This window comes from Pseudochaenichthys georgianus, chromosome 15 (assembly GCF_902827115.2).
Source record: "Pseudochaenichthys georgianus chromosome 15, fPseGeo1.2, whole genome shotgun sequence".
Classification (NCBI taxonomy): Eukaryota; Metazoa; Chordata; class Actinopteri; order Perciformes; family Channichthyidae; genus Pseudochaenichthys; species Pseudochaenichthys georgianus.
Window position 1 is genome coordinate 4,813,137 of NC_047517.1, and position 17,994 is coordinate 4,831,130.

General features: G+C 40.3%; 1 protein-coding gene and 1 long non-coding RNA gene across 2 annotated transcripts in view; both read left to right on the forward strand.

Annotated features, from left to right (window-relative positions):
- The first annotated feature begins 31 nt into the window (after positions 1-31).
- Positions 32-17,994, forward strand: part of LOC117459660 (ras-related protein ORAB-1-like) — a 35,622-nt gene continuing 17,659 nt past the window's right edge. Inside the window, exon 1 of the mRNA XM_034100698.2 lies at positions 32-423. Coding sequence (XP_033956589.1) covers positions 410-423 — 14 coding nt within the window. The 5' untranslated portion in view covers positions 32-409. The remainder of the gene's footprint in view (positions 424-17,994) is intronic.
- On the forward strand, positions 430-1,951 carry LOC117459661 (uncharacterized). The gene is made up of 2 exons (XR_004553545.2): positions 430-1,539; positions 1,816-1,951. It is a non-coding gene; the product is annotated as an uncharacterized lncRNA (long non-coding RNA).

Sequence of the window (17,994 nt, forward strand, 5' to 3'; positions counted from 1 at the left end):
CTGAACATGGATGTATAATAAGAACGATGCTGAAGGGTCTGACCGGAAGTTGTGTATACCGTTCAGTCAGACACCGCTGGTGTCTGTTCTTTGCCACGTTTCACTAATGACGTGATCCCTCCCGGTGACAGCTCTATTGCGGTAACGACACACAGACAGTTGGTTACCGTTCCATGTACGGCTGTACACCGAATTAAAAGCCCCAGACACACAAGGCATCTTAAAACCACCTGGCGGATCTGTGATATTCAGTACTCGATTCATCAGCTGGCTGATGGTAGCTGTTTCCTGGTTGGAGTTGCAGCCATTTTGGATTTTTAACAAGAAACAACTAGCCGGCTGTGTTTCTGGAGCAGTGTGAGCTAGCTGTTTATCTGCAGACAGGGATACACTATACACCGCATCCACAATGAATCCCGAATAGTAAGTATCAGCCTTAAGAACACTGTGTGAGAGCTCTGTGATAACAAACTACCGTGTGAAAAGAACTTCATATTAGCAACTAACTAAGTTAGCGGCTAATATCAGCTGACATTAGCCTTCATATCTACTTGTGCCAGTCTGAGATACTTTTAACATTACTATGGATATGGTGGGATATTCATGTTAACACCTATTAGTGGATAGCTATATGTAACGTTCAGGCTACAGGATATTAAAGCGCAGGACGTATTAAAGATACTCTATTGTCAGGGACAATCTAAACTAAGCTAGAATGAACTGATTGAATGTATCCTATTGAAAATTCCCTTTTGCCGATGTTAGTAATGGTGCGTGTGTCAGTTTCCTGCTGCTACACGCTCACGTACAGCTGCAGCAGTCATCCGCTGTTTATGCCCAGCAGGGCAAAGCATTAGAAACCAGTTAAATGCTAAAATGTGCAAGTGGCTAGTAAATTGTTTCACGTACTAGCCAAAATGATAATGGTAATCTATTGAGTGTCTGGTAACACGTAAACTTGCACTAGCGATTTGAAGAAGTAATGTACGTGTTTCTGTGCTGAGCATGACTCAGTGCAATTCATGTGATCTGTGCTGAGGCAGCTCTCAGTCATGTCTAGCTCACATGCTATAGGCCGTGGCCGTTTCTCAATCGCGAGTACACATGCTGCAGAGCAACTATTTCAAGTATACTACGTCATAGAGTGGCGTATAATGCTGGGCATTTAAACAGTCCTTCGGCGCCACTCGATGACGTAGTATACTTGAAATAGTTGCTCTGCAGCATGTGTACTCGCGATTGAGAAACGGCCACTGTCTCAATTCAGGGGCTGCAGCCTACGCGGTCCACGGCGGACCCAGCCCACGTAGACCGGGTAGGCTGGACCGAGCGGCCTACGAAATGTGACGGTCTAGCCTACGGTGCGCTTCGTATTTACGTCACGTGATACGCGCTGTTCTGTTGCGCTGCTCCAGCAGCCTCCTAGCAAATTAGCTTACAAGCTAACTCAGCTGAAAAGGATCCAGAAACTTTGCTTTTTTACTTTAACCATTTTCTGGAGATCACCGTCGGCGATGAAATAAAGAGGACCATGGGCAGGTAAATAAGATTAAGCTGTTCCTTTAGCCCCCAGTAATGTTACATTAGTAGGTTAACAAGTACATTATATATATATATATATATATATATCTGAGATGTAATTTAATCATATTATTTCATATTTAAAATAAGTCTTAATTTTTCTGTACTAATAAAACAATGTTTTTTCAAATGAACAAAAGCATGTTGTATAGATTGATTCTTAACAATATTAGTGTTCTAATCTTAATAGCTGTGATTATAACAGTTTATGTTCTCCATCCACCCCTGAACCAGCCTAGATGATGTCCCACTGACTCCAGATCAGCACCTCCAGGTCCAGCAGCACTGTGACCCCCCGCTCTGCTGAAATACACAATTAAAAATGTTCTATGACCTATTTTTTGTATTAATAAAATTAAACTGAACTTAAGACGGTTGAATGACCTAGAGATATCCTATTATTCCACTGCTTATGTACACATGTTGTAAATAATGGTTAAAACCTCAGTGAATGAAATAAACAATGTGTTTAACAATTACTATTTTAATTTGATTTTGTATTTTTATCTAATCACAAAGTAGAGGTAAGAATATATCCATCCTCTCTCTGCAGCTTCATGTATTCTATTATTATAACTTTCATCATTGAGACAGAGGAAGTCAATCATGTTATTTAACATCACCAGCAGTAAAACAAATATCAGCAAAAGTGTGTTTTATGGAGTTGTTTATTTGTAGTGTATGTGCAGCAAGTACACTGAACAAAAATATAAATGCAACACTTTTTGCTCCCATTTTTCATGAGATGAACTCAAAGATCTAAAACATTTTCTATATACACAAAATAACCATTTCTCTCAAATATTGTTCTCAAATCTGTGATAGTGAGCACTTCTCCTTTGCCGAGATAATCCATCCCACCTCACAGGTGTGGCATATCAAGATGCTGATTAGACAGCATGATTATTGCACACGTGTGGCCACTCTAAAATGTTCAGTTTTATCACACAGCACAATGCCACAGATGTCGCAAGTTTTGAGGGAGCGTGCAATTGGCATGCTGACAGCAGGAATGTCCACTATAGCTGTTGCCCGTGAATTGAATGTTCATTTCTCTACCATAAGCCGTCTCCAAAGGCATTTCAGAGAATTTGGCAGTACATCCAACCGGCCTCACAACCGCAGACTACGTGTAACCACACCAGCCCAGGACCTCCACATCCAGCATGTTCACCTCCAAGATCGTCTGAGACCAGCCACTCGGACAGCTGCTGCAACAATCGGTTTGCATAACCAAAGAATTTCTGCACAAACTGTCAGAAACCGTCTCAGGGAAGCTCATCTGCATGCTCGTCGTCCTCATCGGGGTCTCGACCTGACTCCGGTTCGTCGTCGTAACCGACTTGAGTGGGCAAATGCTCACATTCGATGGCGTCTGGCACGTTGGAGAGGTGTTCTCTTCACGGATGAATCCCGGTTTTCACTGTTCATGGCAGATGGCAGACAGCGTGTGTGGCGTCGTGTGGGTGAGCGGTTTTCTGATGTCAATGTTGTGAATCGAGTGGCCCATGGTGATGGTGGGGTTATGGTATGGGCAGGCGTATGTTATGGATGACGAACACAGGTGCATATTATTGATGGCATTGTGAATGCACAGAGATACCGTGACGAGATCCTGAGGCCCATTGTTGTGTCATTCATCCACGACCATCACCTCATGTTGCAGCATGATAATGCACGGCCCCATGTTGCAAGGATCTGTACCAAGCGGCAAACTCTGGGGAACAGCCGGGACGTCAATACGGAAGTGCCACACACTGCAGTTCATACATGGGCCGCTAGGGACTGGCTGCAGAAAGGAGCAATTTCCATAGACCCCCATGTTAAAATGCCCAACTTTACAGCAGAAAAAAACATGTTTCTACTAATGCTGTCAAAATTATCGCGTTAACGGCGGTAATTAATTTTTTGAATTAATTGCGTTAAAATATTTAACGCATTTAACACATGCACAGAATGGCCCGCCCCATACATCCCACCAGTGGCAGCACCAGGGTATGGCTGGGGTAGGCTACACCTATACCAAGAAATGGCTTAGCCCCACCATGAACAATGATGTTAAAGTAAGCAAAATAAAGTCCGCCAACTCGCGCGGAGTAAATTGCACAGACAGCAGTTAGTAAGATTGATTTCAGCAGCCACTAGTATGGAAATACCGAAGACTAGAAACGGTTTTGAAAACTTTTGTCACGTAGTGATCGTCTTCTCAATAGAACATCTTTGATAATGTCTTCTGGCCAATCAGAATTACGATAACGGCGTGGTGTTGTTGCAGGAAGTCCCGACGGAGAATACTTTTGCTGTAGTCCATCTCTATATACATCAATACAACATTATGTGTTGATAGAAATCAACACGTAATGAAATAAGACCCCACGGTTTGATGATTGATAGGTGTGTGGGCTGTCTTTCATTTTGACACACAGAACAATGTTATAATAAACGTATACTGTATGTTAAATGGATATATCCGCCTTTTTTCATTTATCTTTCCATTCCCACAACAATATACATAAAGAAATGGCATAGTTCGAATGGTGATTAATCATGATTAATTAATTTCTAAACTGTGATTAATCTGATTAAAAATGTTAATCGTTTGACAGCCCTAGTTTCTACCCATGGATGCAATAAATATTATTATCGATATAGTTAGATTCCACCTTCATGATTATGAATCTTTGAGTGAATTGTTTTCTAACACGACCCTTTTATTTATATTAGGTCTTAAAGTTTTTGCATAAATTAGGTCACTTTGATGGACATGTACATGCTTCACTGTCAGCTAACAGCAACGTGTCCACTCTGCTAGGCTACAACGTTAGTTAGTCATAGTACTGTACTTGACCCTTTTAGCTTTAGCCGTGTTCGTGGTGATTGTGCCTTTTAGGGAATATTGTTACAAATACCAGACAATTAAAATGTCGTGCTGTGCGCTTGAATGTACTAACAGAACTTCCAAGAAGTCTAAAATGATAATATTATACATGTTAACCCCGTTCGCAGGTGTTTGTGTGCTTGGTAGCTTAGCTTCTTACTTATTAGCCAGCTAAGGACGTAACCCTTTATGCATACATATACATTTTAGTTTATGATTCAGCCTTGGGTAAGACTTTTATAGTCTATGGCTATGACACCCATAATGCTAAACGGCAGCAAATGTTAATAGGGGACCAAATTATCCCAGTGGTGGCCGCCGGAGCTAACGGAGCCGCAGGGGGCTAGCTCCAGCCGGCGTCCCGGAGCTAGCCCACTTGCTGTCAAGCCATTAGTGGCCGACTCCGCCTACTAAGGGCTTCTCGGCAACTCTGCAGAATCCTATGGGTGACGTCACGGACACTACGTCCATTTATATATACAGTCTATGATCTGTACACAATTCCTGAAGGCTGAAAACATCCCAGTTCTTGCATGGCCAGCATACTCACCGGACATGTCACCCATTGAGCATGTTTGGGATGCTCTGGATTGGCGTATACGACAGCGTGTTCCAGTTCCTACCAATATTCAGAAACTTCGCACAGCCATTGAAGAGGAGTGGACCAACATTCCACAGGCCACAATCAACAACCTGATCAACTCTATGCGAAGGAGATGTGTTGCACTGCGTGAGGCAAATGGTGGTCACACCAGATACTGACTGGTTTTCGGACCCCCCCAAACCCCCCCAATAAAGCAAAAATGCATGTTTCAGAGTGGCCTTTTATTGTGGCCAGCCTAAGGCACACCTGTGCAATAATCATGTTGTCTAATCAGCATCTTGATATGCCACACCTGTGAGGTGGGATGGATTATCTCGGCAAAGGAGAAATCTCAGATTTGTGAACAATATTTGAGAGAAATGGTTATTTTGTGTATAAAGAAAATGTTTTAGATCTTTGAGTTCATCTCATGAAAAATGGGAGCAAAAACAAAAGTGTTGCATTTATATTTTTGTTCAGTGTATATAGAAGCAGCTGTTTGGAGAATCAGACAGACTCGAGCTATAATTGTTAAATATCTATTAAAGAAAGGACACATACAAAAACAAATTCTGAAACTAAGACACAAGTCTGTAGGACGGCAGTAAGCAGAGGTCTGGTTGGAGGATGCTCCTGATCGCCGTTTTGCTTTCTCCAGCATCTCGGGGTGTCCAGGTGGATGGCAGCTCTGTCCTGATGATCCGCTGGGGTTAGGAGTCCTTCTCCAGCAGATCCATTTATCCAGAATTGTCCTAATTACAGAGAAAAACAAGAGAAAAAGAAAAAAGTGAATTAATCATATTAAACACAGGGTTGCAAAAGTATTATTGCAAAATGTAACTAAGCATTTCAGACAATCCTTAAAGGATCATTTAAAAAAATGTACTGTTTTGGTTTTTAAAAAAACTAAAGAGATGAAGTGACAGTCACACTTGCATCCCTTTGACAGCACTGCACAAACATCAAGCAAAAAGCTGCTGTCTATTTGTGATTGTGTTATTATTATTATTATTATTATTATGGGATTAGGATACATTACATAAACTTTAACCTAAATAAAAGATGATCAAATCTGGTGGAAATATTAAAAATAGGCTTTTTTTTTAGCCCTACCTCAAAGCAGCATGAGCTGAATAAAAAGTAAAACATTGCAACATGTCAGAGAAATAAATAAAGCAAACAGCAGCTACACGTCAGGGTAGCATTTTATAAATCCCACCGTACTGTAGCCTATACCGGTCTAAATGTTTTCACTTTGGTCTATTTATGTAATATAAAGTATAACTTATCTATAACAGAGCCAATATCTCTGTATGACTTTAGTAAACTTCTGAACTGAATTTAAAAACAAGTGTAAACAACAGTGCAGTACGTCCAGCTAGCTTGTTAGCGTCATTAACGTCACATATTTAACCGTATTATTTACGTTGTAATGCCCCTTGGGTTTGACGTGCTTGAGGTTAGTTAATTTAAAGTAAGTTAAAACCCAATACTCACATTTATTAGTGATTCCTCCGCCTGCTGCTGCTTTTAAATCCACTCTGCTAGGGAGACGGGACCGTCATTTCATTTGAAAAAAACTCACTCTTCCCTGCGTGCATTGCACCCTGGGATATGCTATACCGCGGAGTGTACATCAGATGTATCCTTCAAATTGGGGAAAAGTAGGCCGCATTCGGAGGACTCTCGTATTTTTTTTAAATTGGGACACCTTTCTTTTTGCAGAAGTGACGTATGCGGTCTACAAATGCAGCCCCTGAATTGAGACACGGCCATAGAGTGTAGGGCTGCAACAAACGACTAATTTGATAGTCGATTAATCTATCGATTAATGAAACGATTAATCGATTATTCGGACTATTACGCCTTGCACAATTTCTCAAGCGCTCTTATTTAGCCATCAACTTTTAGATTTAGCTTGAGGTTGTTTTAGGCATGTGGAAACTAACAATAAAGACAATAAAGATGAATACTTGATTAAAAAATACATATTATTAAATTAACTAAACAAATTGTTTACAAAATGAACATGGCTTTTCATTTAAATTAAATAAATAATATTTCACATCAAAAGAAACAACAGTGTTTTAGCAAATAATAAATAATGTGATGACAGAACTGTAAACAGAATAGCTGAAACTTTAACAAACTAACTAACTCAGTTTCCTCTAATCATTAACCCATGTTTGTATAATGGAGTTAACTCCGTGTGCTGCTGCTAGCATACATAACACCTGACGTGAAAACGTTGCTCGTGGACGGGGCTACAGAGCTGCTAGAAAGACAGTGGAACCCGGTGCATTCCTCCGTCTGGATGTGGAGCACTTTTGATAAATGTTTAGATAAATTGATCGTGTTACCGCCCTTACATGTTAAACTCTTATTGCACTATTGGCAACGAGCATCGAGACGGGTAAAGTTTAACAACACCTCGGAGCGGCGTTCTCTCCGCCATCTCCGCAGTGTGTTGCTGCATGTAGCAGCAGTGTGTGTGTAAACTGCCCCGCCCCCTCCCACACAGACCAGGGAGAGAGATCTCGTCTGATCGAAAATACATCATAGACGCATTTGTTTGTCTTTTTGCATATTAGAAACGAGCTGGCCACACTAAGACTGCGATATAATGTTTTTGTATCAATAATACATGACCTATATTTTTTTAATGTCCCCAGTACCGATAACGTTGTAGTTTAACGGCGCGTAAACGCACCTGATGACGTCACCAATGAATCGACTGAATTAGTTGGCAACTAATTTGGTAATCGATTTTAATCGATTAAGTCGATTAGTTGTTGCACCCCTAATAGAGTGCCGTCGTGACATGTCCTAAAACCCGGAAGTAAGTTAGCATTTTACCACTTCCGGTTCCTTCGACAAAAACCAATGCAATTTCTCCATAGGATTTAGGAAAATAGCTCAAAATAAGATCTGTGGTTGACACACATTTAAGAGACAGATCACGTTTTGTTCAGCCGGATAATATCCACATGTCTACCCTACTTTTATAATTTTCGAATCATAAATCTAATCGATAGATTTATGATTCGAAAATTGGTGGACCCACGGCACTATCAGAAACGTCGCTGTATCGGAAACAATTCCCGACGTGTTTTGGACGTAATAGTCTTTGTTTACTTTAGCAAGCTTCGCTAACACTCAGAGCTAAGCTGTACTGGAGAGAGCATGTGTAAGAAGCAGGAAATAAAAAGGAACTCACCTTGTGGTAAACCCGCAAGAGAGAAAGCTCCGCCCCCTCTTATTTTTATTTTTTCCAGTTTAAAAAAGAACAGCTTTGTACCCAGAATCAGCACTTTTGTAACAGGAAGATAAATAGAGGGACATGAGGCATGGCTAGAATGGGTGATCTGTTTGGTTTTTTGACCAAAACACTTCATAGACATGTTTTTTATATTTATCTGAGACCTATGCTATTGCCTAAAAAATAGCATGATAGGTGACCTTTTAAGTGATAATAAACATAATACGCAGGCACAGGTCCCTTATTAGGTGTAAGGGATTCTCCTGCCGACGTGAGAAGCACATGGAGATTTATTAAAAAATGTTCCCTTTTATAATAGACGAATACAACGTTTACTTGGCCCAGACTTTTTTAACCAACTAACGATTGGTAGACTATTATGGGCCTTTACATGTCTAGTTTAAATGACAAACAAGCATGATTGGCCTGCAATAACTTTTCATCTATGGCATACTTTGGATGTCATAGTGAATAGAGTTTGGAGAGTGGTAATTTGAATTGGTGGGTTTGAAGTTAGATAAACAGTTTGTATTTAGCAATGACGCTCTAAATCAGGGTTGTCAAACTCAAATGTATACACAGTGGGCCAAAATTTAAAAAAGTGGGTACTAGTCGAGGGCCGGACTGGTTCAATGTTTATTGCAAAACGTATTGAAATGAACTTATTGCACATATTAAACCTGGAACTAACGAAGCTTAAATTATTGCCTATAAAAACAACATTAAACATTAAATAATTCAGTTGCATTAATTTCTTATGGCTCTATCTGCAGCTTTTCCGGAGTCATTTCTTATGATTACATTTTTCCCAACTTCGTCAAGCCGGAACCTCTTAGCTCGCTACTTCCGGTTTCCGGATAAGGGGTTACCAAAATAAGAGTTCTGCGTGTAGCAGTATAATTAAACATAACAGGTTGTGAGTGACATTAGTTATCATATTTAATTATGCTTGGTAGGTTGTGGAAGTTTATTATAAATTATTTATTTAAAAGTAGATATAAATGTATTTATTTTATAATTTATTTTATTGGTTTTTCATTATACTTAAAGTTCAGGGTAATCAACTGTTAAAAACATACTGTTCAAATAAAAAAAATGTTTTAATATCAATAAATGGATGTTTTCAAAGTCAATGGATAATCGTTTTTAATAATCGAGATATTAAAGGTGGGGTAGGTAATTTTGGAGAAACCAGCTCGAGCGCGCTAGAATTTAAAAATACACAACCGGAAAAAATCTGCCACTTCCTTACAGAGCCCCTCCTCCAACACACACGAACGCACTCATGACCAATGAGGGCACGAGATAAGTTTGTGCACAGCTAAAACGATTGGTCGTGCTTTTTACAGCGCCACGGCTTCCACAGATGACATGTTTTTATGTATTTTTTGTCAAAGCACTTCAGATATTCATTGCTATCGGGATGTTAACCTGTTAAGCCCGAGAGACCCCTGTACCGGGGCCCTCCCGCAACATCTTGCAGGAAACAGTGTCTGAGGGCATCTTAACATTTAATAAACTATGAATGTTTTATATCCATGTAACAGGAAGAAACTCATCTAACTGTTAATTTTTATTTAAAAATATAAAATAAAAATAAAAAATAAAACACAATGCTAACGCTGAGCCTCTGAATTAGCAACGAGTGAAAAATGCTAACAGATTACTGCACCGAAACTCACTCTTAAAACCTTATTATTTATCCTTTTGCACATCCAACACATCGATTCGCACCGTGAGATGACACAGAATCGATGGGTACATACATTATCTATGTAAGATAAGAACTTGAGACTTTATAAACAAAAACAGACATCAAAACATGTGGCGCTAGGTAGCTAAAAACGCTAACAAGGCTTACTTACCTGTGTCGTTTTCTGGTAAAAAGTGGTCTTCAATGGCATTAAAACGATAAAAGCGCTGCTGAAGTTAATCCAATGTGTCCTGTCCCTTTTAAATGATTTCTGATAATCCATAAGAAATAAACCTGCTTTTCCGTTTCCAGATGTCAGAGCGAGAGATAGGTTCACTCTGATGCAAACCTGCATGTGCCAAGCCCCGACCTTTTTTTACACCGTGTGTGTGTGTGTGGGGAAATTCCCCTTCGATTCTATTGGCTCTAACGGTCAGAAAGAGATGTCAATCACCAAAATCGACCAATGGGTTCCAGAGAAACGGTAAAACCCCCATTTCCACCCAAATCACCTCAGAGGTGGAGTTTTTTTTGCTAAACCTCTCTAAAAAGGTCAAATGTCACTTGTTTTGCATCAATCTTGATACAGGGTACTTATTATATGTTGTACTTTGGATTCCTAAAGCTTTTAATCTACCTTACCATCATCCAAGGGTAGTTTTCACTATAAGTAAATAAGAATTTTTGGACGGACACTATAATTTACAGTTTTTTACTATGTTCTGACTTTTCTACATCCAACTCAAAGGTTTATCATTACTTTGAGAAAAAAGATTATTAATTTAACCCTTTTTAGAAGGGAAGAGATGTCATTTTCGAGCCTGAGACCTGAAAAACAGGCTCAGGGTTTAACAAAAATAATCGTGATTATGATTTTTGCCATAATTGAGCAGCCCTACTTTGTGCCAGTTACTACTTTTACATGCTTTCCAGGGCTCGAGCTTAAGGACGTTCCGTCGTCGGAAAAAATAGTGTCGGGGAGGATAAAAAATCATTTTGGGACGCGAGTTAAAATAAAAATACGAATGGCGATGAAAATGAAACTGACTGCACGTTTTGTGTAGCACACAGTTATTAAACCTACTGTCAACATAAACACACACGTCAACATAAACACACACTCACAAAACATTTAGCAACCTGCAAAATACACACACACACACACACACACACACCTGTGCCTGCAAATTCGTGGGTCTAGCTATGTACTGAGTGTGTGTATTTCACAGGTTGAGTGATGTACAATGGCATTCCGTGAAGGAATTCTGGAATTTTTTACCGTTACATCATGAAAACGCACAGCAGAACCAGACCCTGGAGCGCCGGCCTCTTTGTTTACTTACTAGAGATGTTAAGATTCACCGATTCGCATCGGTGCACCGGCATAAACGTTCAAGATGCGAGTGCACCGGTTGAAAGAGTGCACATCGGCTACAGTTTGGGTTGAACTCGCGATGCATCGATTGCGTAGCGTCTTTGCATCGGTAAAAAAACGATTCATTCATATAAAATCCCCTCATCTTGTCAACGCTCAGCAGAGACGATCTTTGATATTTGCTTCGCCACTACGGAGGCCGAGAGTCTCAGTTATCAACCCACACGGAAGTTGAGGAGAAAGAGAAACACAGCGCACCGAAAAATACCTACAAATCAAACGTTTGCAACACTTCGGATTGTTCAAGAAAGACGGTGTAATAATCCTTTATGCTATATAGTTGACCGCAGGTCATGGAGAGTAATAAGGTATCCGTAGACCTTTGTATGAGGTATCTTTATTACTTAACAGGTCTACAGCCATGATACATAGATCCGTCCTTGATGCGGGCTTGCATACACACAGTATCACTCCGCAGCCGCACCCCATCAGTAACGTCCTGATGGTATATGTGCGCGGCACTATATACTACAGACGGTCAACTTGAAAAATCGCTCGCAAATTGTTAACGATGCCGAGCCACTTTAAAGTACACACGTAGTACGAGGAACTTAGCGACGCACATAAAGAGGCGACATGGGGTCTGCGGCTGAAAAGAGAAACCTGAAAGTTAGACATATGAGTTCAATCACTCAGTGAGGTGTTCTGTCAGAGAGAGTGGTGTTTAGTTTACAGCAGCCTGTGAAGGCCAATAATAATTTAAATGTCTTTCTTACTATAAGCAGTTATGAAATACCTGTTTGTGAAAGGTTATTTATATTCTTTATTGTTATAGAACCCACTGCTTCCTGCTCACTGGTGAGTTAGCCTATGAGTGTTAAGCACATCAGGCTGGCAGCTGTATGGGCATGGCACCATGGTAGCTGTTATTTGTTAATCATGAGCAATGCATCCTTACATTGTTTAACTGTGAGGTGTTATACAATTGTACTGTACTCTGGAGAGCTTTTAAAGGTAAAAAAATAAACGGCATGATGGGATGTGCAGTACCAAATATGTAAAGCACTTTTTTGTTAATGTATGATTTGCTGCATATAAGGAATAAAACAAAAATCCTCTGTCGTACCATGTTGAAGTATCATTATTTTTGCATAGTGTTGAATCGCATCGTATCGCACCGAATCGCATAATGTTGAATCAAATCGTATCGAACTGTATCGCAACAGGGGTGAATCGTATCGTATCGCATCGCCTGGTGTTTCAAATGTATCGTTAATGTATCATATCGTGGCAACGTATCGAGATGCGCATCACATCGGCCTCAGTGATGGAGATGCACATCCCTATTACTTACTCCTCTTCATCCCCTATGGGTAATAAGGCTTAGATGAGAACTCTCCATCGTATTTAGTCCTTAGCAATATGCTGCGCCTCTCCCCATGTAGGGATGGGTACCGAGCCCTGGTATTAAACGGGCCCTGGGCCAGAAATATTAAAGACAGTGGTACCGTTAAGCTCCGACGTTATCTGACTTTCTATCGGTACTGGAGACATTTAAAAAATATGTCGTATGTATTATTGCTACATAAACATTATATTGCAGTTTTAGTTTTGCCAACTACGTTTCTAATATGCAATAAGACTACAAAATACATCTATGATGTATTTTCGATCTTATTTTTGATCTTTCCAATCTAGACGAGAGATCTCTCTCTCCCGTCTGTGTGCGAGGGGGTGGGGCAGTTTGGAAAGGTCTCCTGACTGTGTTACAGACTGTCATCCTGGTTAGTGGTTACTCTGGGTTCTGTCTTCAGGACAGAGTGTTGGCTTTGTTTGTTAATTGGATGAGACTTAATTGGATTCAATATTAGAGTAACTTTCTCGTTTGTGTGTTTTAAAAAATATATTTGGCCTTTGTTTATGTGTTTGACTGATTTACTCAAATAAAAAGGTTGATGAATTATCATCTGATGATTTGTATGGTGTTTTAATTATGTTAAAGGTCACTTTGAATGATTTGAACTAATGATAATGTAAATTCGGGATGGTCCACATTAATTTATGGACGGCTTAAATTGTATTTCGGGACGGTTCCGGGAGGATGGTGAAAAAAGTGAGTCGAGAGTCCTGATAGTTTAAGGCTATTATTATTATTACTTGTAACCAGGACACTAGCATACTGATCAAACAAGGACACGGCACATTCTTCTTTGCTAGAACTCAAGTCCTTGTGCTTGCTCATGACTCATACCTGGAGGCTGTATGAGCATAACATGCAGGAGATGTCCTTGAAATTGAAAGAAAAGAGTCTTATTTATTATTTCACCAGGGCACTGTATCTCTTTGGCTTTTTAGAAGTGATGTGGTGCAGATGATCACTTAGAAAAGGAAGAGAGAGAAAAAGGCTGAACACTTGTTGATAAGCCAAATATTAGACAGACAGTCTTAGAGGTTTGTAGAGGAAAGTGGTTTTCCTTCTATGGCGACCTCCGTTGTTCGCCTGTTTTGCTATTCCTATGTCACATACAGTTGTCTTCTCATTGGTTTCACTTGAATGTCAGAATCGAATCACCAAGGTCAAAGTTGAAATCATTTGAACTTCGAGTGCTTTACCGCAGAATTCAAATACCATCACTCGCTTTCTTAACAAAAGTGAAGATGAAGAAAAGTAGACCAGTAATCCATTAAAAAGCAGCAAGTACTTAAAATCTCTGTTGTGTGCCTGATGTTGAGGTCAATTTGGAAGGTGTTTATATGTTACCATTCAAAAACAAGCAGCAAACTATAAGTTTGAGAAGGTTTTCCCACCTCTATTGCTTATTCACTTGGTTTTTGAAACACTAACTAAATCAGCTCCATGGTTTTCATTTCAACCGCAGTGTAATACAAATAAGAAATTGTAAACTAAATGTTTATAGTAGCACAAACTAGGGCTTCCTTGCTGTCTTAGTAAATGCTGTACACAAGTGTGGTGTCCTGCTCTTTCCATCCTAATTTTGTTGGCAAAGTCCAACCTTAAGAGCACCTCAGAAAAACCCACTACAGTGGTGGAGGAAAAATGAAGAATAGAATGATACAAAAAACTCAGTGTCCTGGTAAAGGAATACCTGGCTATTAGGGCTGCAACAAACGACTACTTTGATAATCGATTAATCTATCGATTAATGAAACGATTAATCGATTATTCGGATCGTTAAGGTTTTAACTGTACTACTACTTATATCGATACTGCTTATCGATCCGGTCCTTTTAACGATAGTATTAATGGTTCTTTTGACAAGAAATAAGGTAAACTAACTAAACAAATTGTGAACAAAACTAACATCGCTTTTTATTTTAATTAAATGCATAATATTTCACATAAAAAGAAACAACAATGTTTTAACAAATCATATTAAATAATCTGACAGAACTGTAAACAGAATAGCTGAAACTTTAACAAAATAAATAACTCGGTTACCTCTAATCATTAATCATCATGTTTTTATAACTGAGTTAACTCTGTGTGTTGCTGCTAGCATACATAACACCTGACGTGGAAACGTTACTCGTGGACGGGGCTACAGAGCTGCTAGAAAGACAGTGGAACCCGGTGCATTTCTCCGTCTGGATCTGGACCACTTTTGCTAAATGTTTAGACAAATTGCTCGTGTTACCGCCCTTACATGATAAACTGTTATTTCACTTTTGGTAACGAGCATTGTCCACATCGAGACGGCTAAAGTTTAACCACACCTCGGAGCGCGTTCTCTCCGCCATCTCCTCCGTGTGTGTGTGTTGCATGCATGAAGCAGCTGTGTGTGTGTGTAAACTGCCCCGCCCACTCGCAAGCAGGCTGGGGAGAGATCTCCCCAGCATTATTAAACAAAAGCCTGTTTGAGACTCCTCAGTGCACACAAAAACGTAACTTAGTGAAATAAATCTATACGGATATGTTATTGAAAACCACCTCGAATATGTTTTCTTAATATTATGAAATGTATTCTCATAAATGATACTGTTACATTCCCAATTGGGCTAGGGGGACCAAAAGGACACGACACGACCAGATTAGAATTGGTATACATTACCGGTGGTTTATTTGTTACTGCAAATAAGTAAAATGATGTACACAAACAGCTTGGCCCAACAACGGGTCAAGCTGTCACTATCCAACAAAAGGTCTCCAAAAGAGAGTTGCCCAGATATACAAAAGGAAAGAAAATCTCACTTCTAAAGTGGAAACAAAACAATAACCAAAACGGACTGTGGAAGAACACAGCTGGTGCGGGTCTACAGGTGCTAATCACCTGGATCTACGCAATACACACAAAAATGCTGATCTACAGGCGCTACTCACCTGGGTCTAAGCAATACACACCGACATGCTACAACACACTGCTAAGCAGTCTAGCGAGGCACAGAAAATACACTGCTAAGCAGTCTAGCGAGGCACAGAAAACACACTGCTAAGCAGTTTAACGAAATCACGGAAGTAAGGCTTTGTCACAAGGAGGGAGTTGAGGCGTCTGTCACAAAATACAGAGCCTCCCGAATGGTGTCCGTGCCCAGCCTTTATACTCCTCCCCCGGATGTTGAGAGGTCGGGATGATGGCAGGGGAACTGCACAGCTCATTTACATCTACACACACAACCAGAGTTAAGGGCACAAGGTAGCAGCGGCTGTAACAGATGTGGTAAGCAGAAGGACAGAATTACGTCTAAACTAGGGGTCTGCAACCTTTTTGACCAAAAGAGCCATTTTGCCCCCTTTTCCACCAATTTTTTTTTTGTCGGAACCGCAAAACCTATTTGATAGCTTGGTAGCTTATAAAGTTATATATATTGTTACATCATACACAAAAACCACAGTTTTTTTGCATTTATTATTTATTACATTATAGAAAACTGTTAACCTCTAATAATAAATAAATAACTCCTATAAGGAGGATACAAAAAAAATACACAGGCCTACTTTAAAATAAATCAACACAGCACTTGGGGAGTCCTCTGCACATTTGAAGAAAATTAATATAATTAAAATGGGCCCACTTTGAAATAAATAAAACATATAGTTGCACCCTAAAAGAGTTATCTGATTGAATTATGACTGAAGATCGTCAGCTGTCTCCCTCTTTCGTGTTTTTCCTCCAATATGTAAAGGCTGCAGCACCTTTGACAACTTCTCTCTACATATCAAACATACCGGTAAGCCAGCATCGTTTTCTGTGAAAACATATAACTCTGTCCACGCAGAATTAAACCCTCTGTGTTCCTCCGATACTTTTATTTTCTTTGATTTATCCATAGTTTGCTCATCGAGCCGGGGGTCAGGTTATTCGCCTGCAAGAAAAGGCGCTGGTGCGGGACCTAAGCAGGATATGACACATATTTTAGTTGACCTAATTAAAACCGTTAAAAATAATAATAATTATGTGTCACAGTATCACCTCAAAATACCAGATACGAAACATTTTTCAACCGTGCAAAAAATATAAATAGTCCTACAAATATTTTTATTTTATTTCCTTCTTATTGTTGTCTAAGATCAAGGGAGCCAGAGTAGAGGGCTTAAAGAGCCGCATGCGGGTTGCGGACCCCTGGTCTAAACTGAGGCTGTTTTGCATTTCTATAGGTTGTATAGATGCAAGCATGGTTTATACTATCATGTTTAATCATGTTTTATGCCGTTTGCTAAGACTTGATAAGTCGCTCATAAAACATAGGAGGTATGGAAACTAAGAACACCTGCCGAGAAACTGCCGAGGGAGTTTACAACGATTCTTGTGGTGGCTGTTTACCTCCCGCCTAATCCCAGTAGCGAGTGTAAAGAGGAGGCACTCGGTGAACTGTACAGAGCCATCAGTGAGCAACAGACAGCACACCCAGACGTCCTTCTCATCTTAGCTGGAGACTTCAACCACTTAAAACTTAAAAACTGTGCTGCCTAAAATATATCGGCATGTTGATTTTCCCACCAGGGGAAAAAACACATTAGACCTGGTCTATACCAACATCAAAGGTTCTTACAAGGCATCCCCCCTCCCCCACATCGGCCTTTCTGATCACCTCACTGTTCTGTTGGAACCAGCTTACAGACCCAGGGTAAAAACCACCAAACCGATTTAAAAACAGGTACGGGTGTGGTCAGCGGACAGCACAGCTGCAACAGAGACTGCTTTGACACTACAGACTGGGACATGTTCAAGCAGGCAGCCACATACAACCGCCACACCAACATACAAGAATACACAGAGACAGTCACAGGCTACATCACCAAATGCATTGACGATGTGACACAAAACAGAACCATCACCATCCGGGCCAACCAGAAGCCATGGCTGACAGGGGAGGTCCTCACGCTGGTGAAGGTCCGCAACATCGCCTTCAAAGCCTTCAGAGCTGGAGATCCAGCTGGGCTGAAAGCAGCCAGGGCTGACCTGATCTGTGGCATTAGGAAAGCAAAACAAAAATTCACCCGAAAAATTACAGGACATTTCAAGGATAGCAGGGACTCACGGAGCCTGTGGCAGGGCATAAGGACCCTAACAGGTCTGTGGCCACAGACCTGTTGGGGACCTGTGACAGTAATGTGACAGTAATATCTCCCTGCTCAACAACCTCAACGGCTTCTTTGCACGCTTTG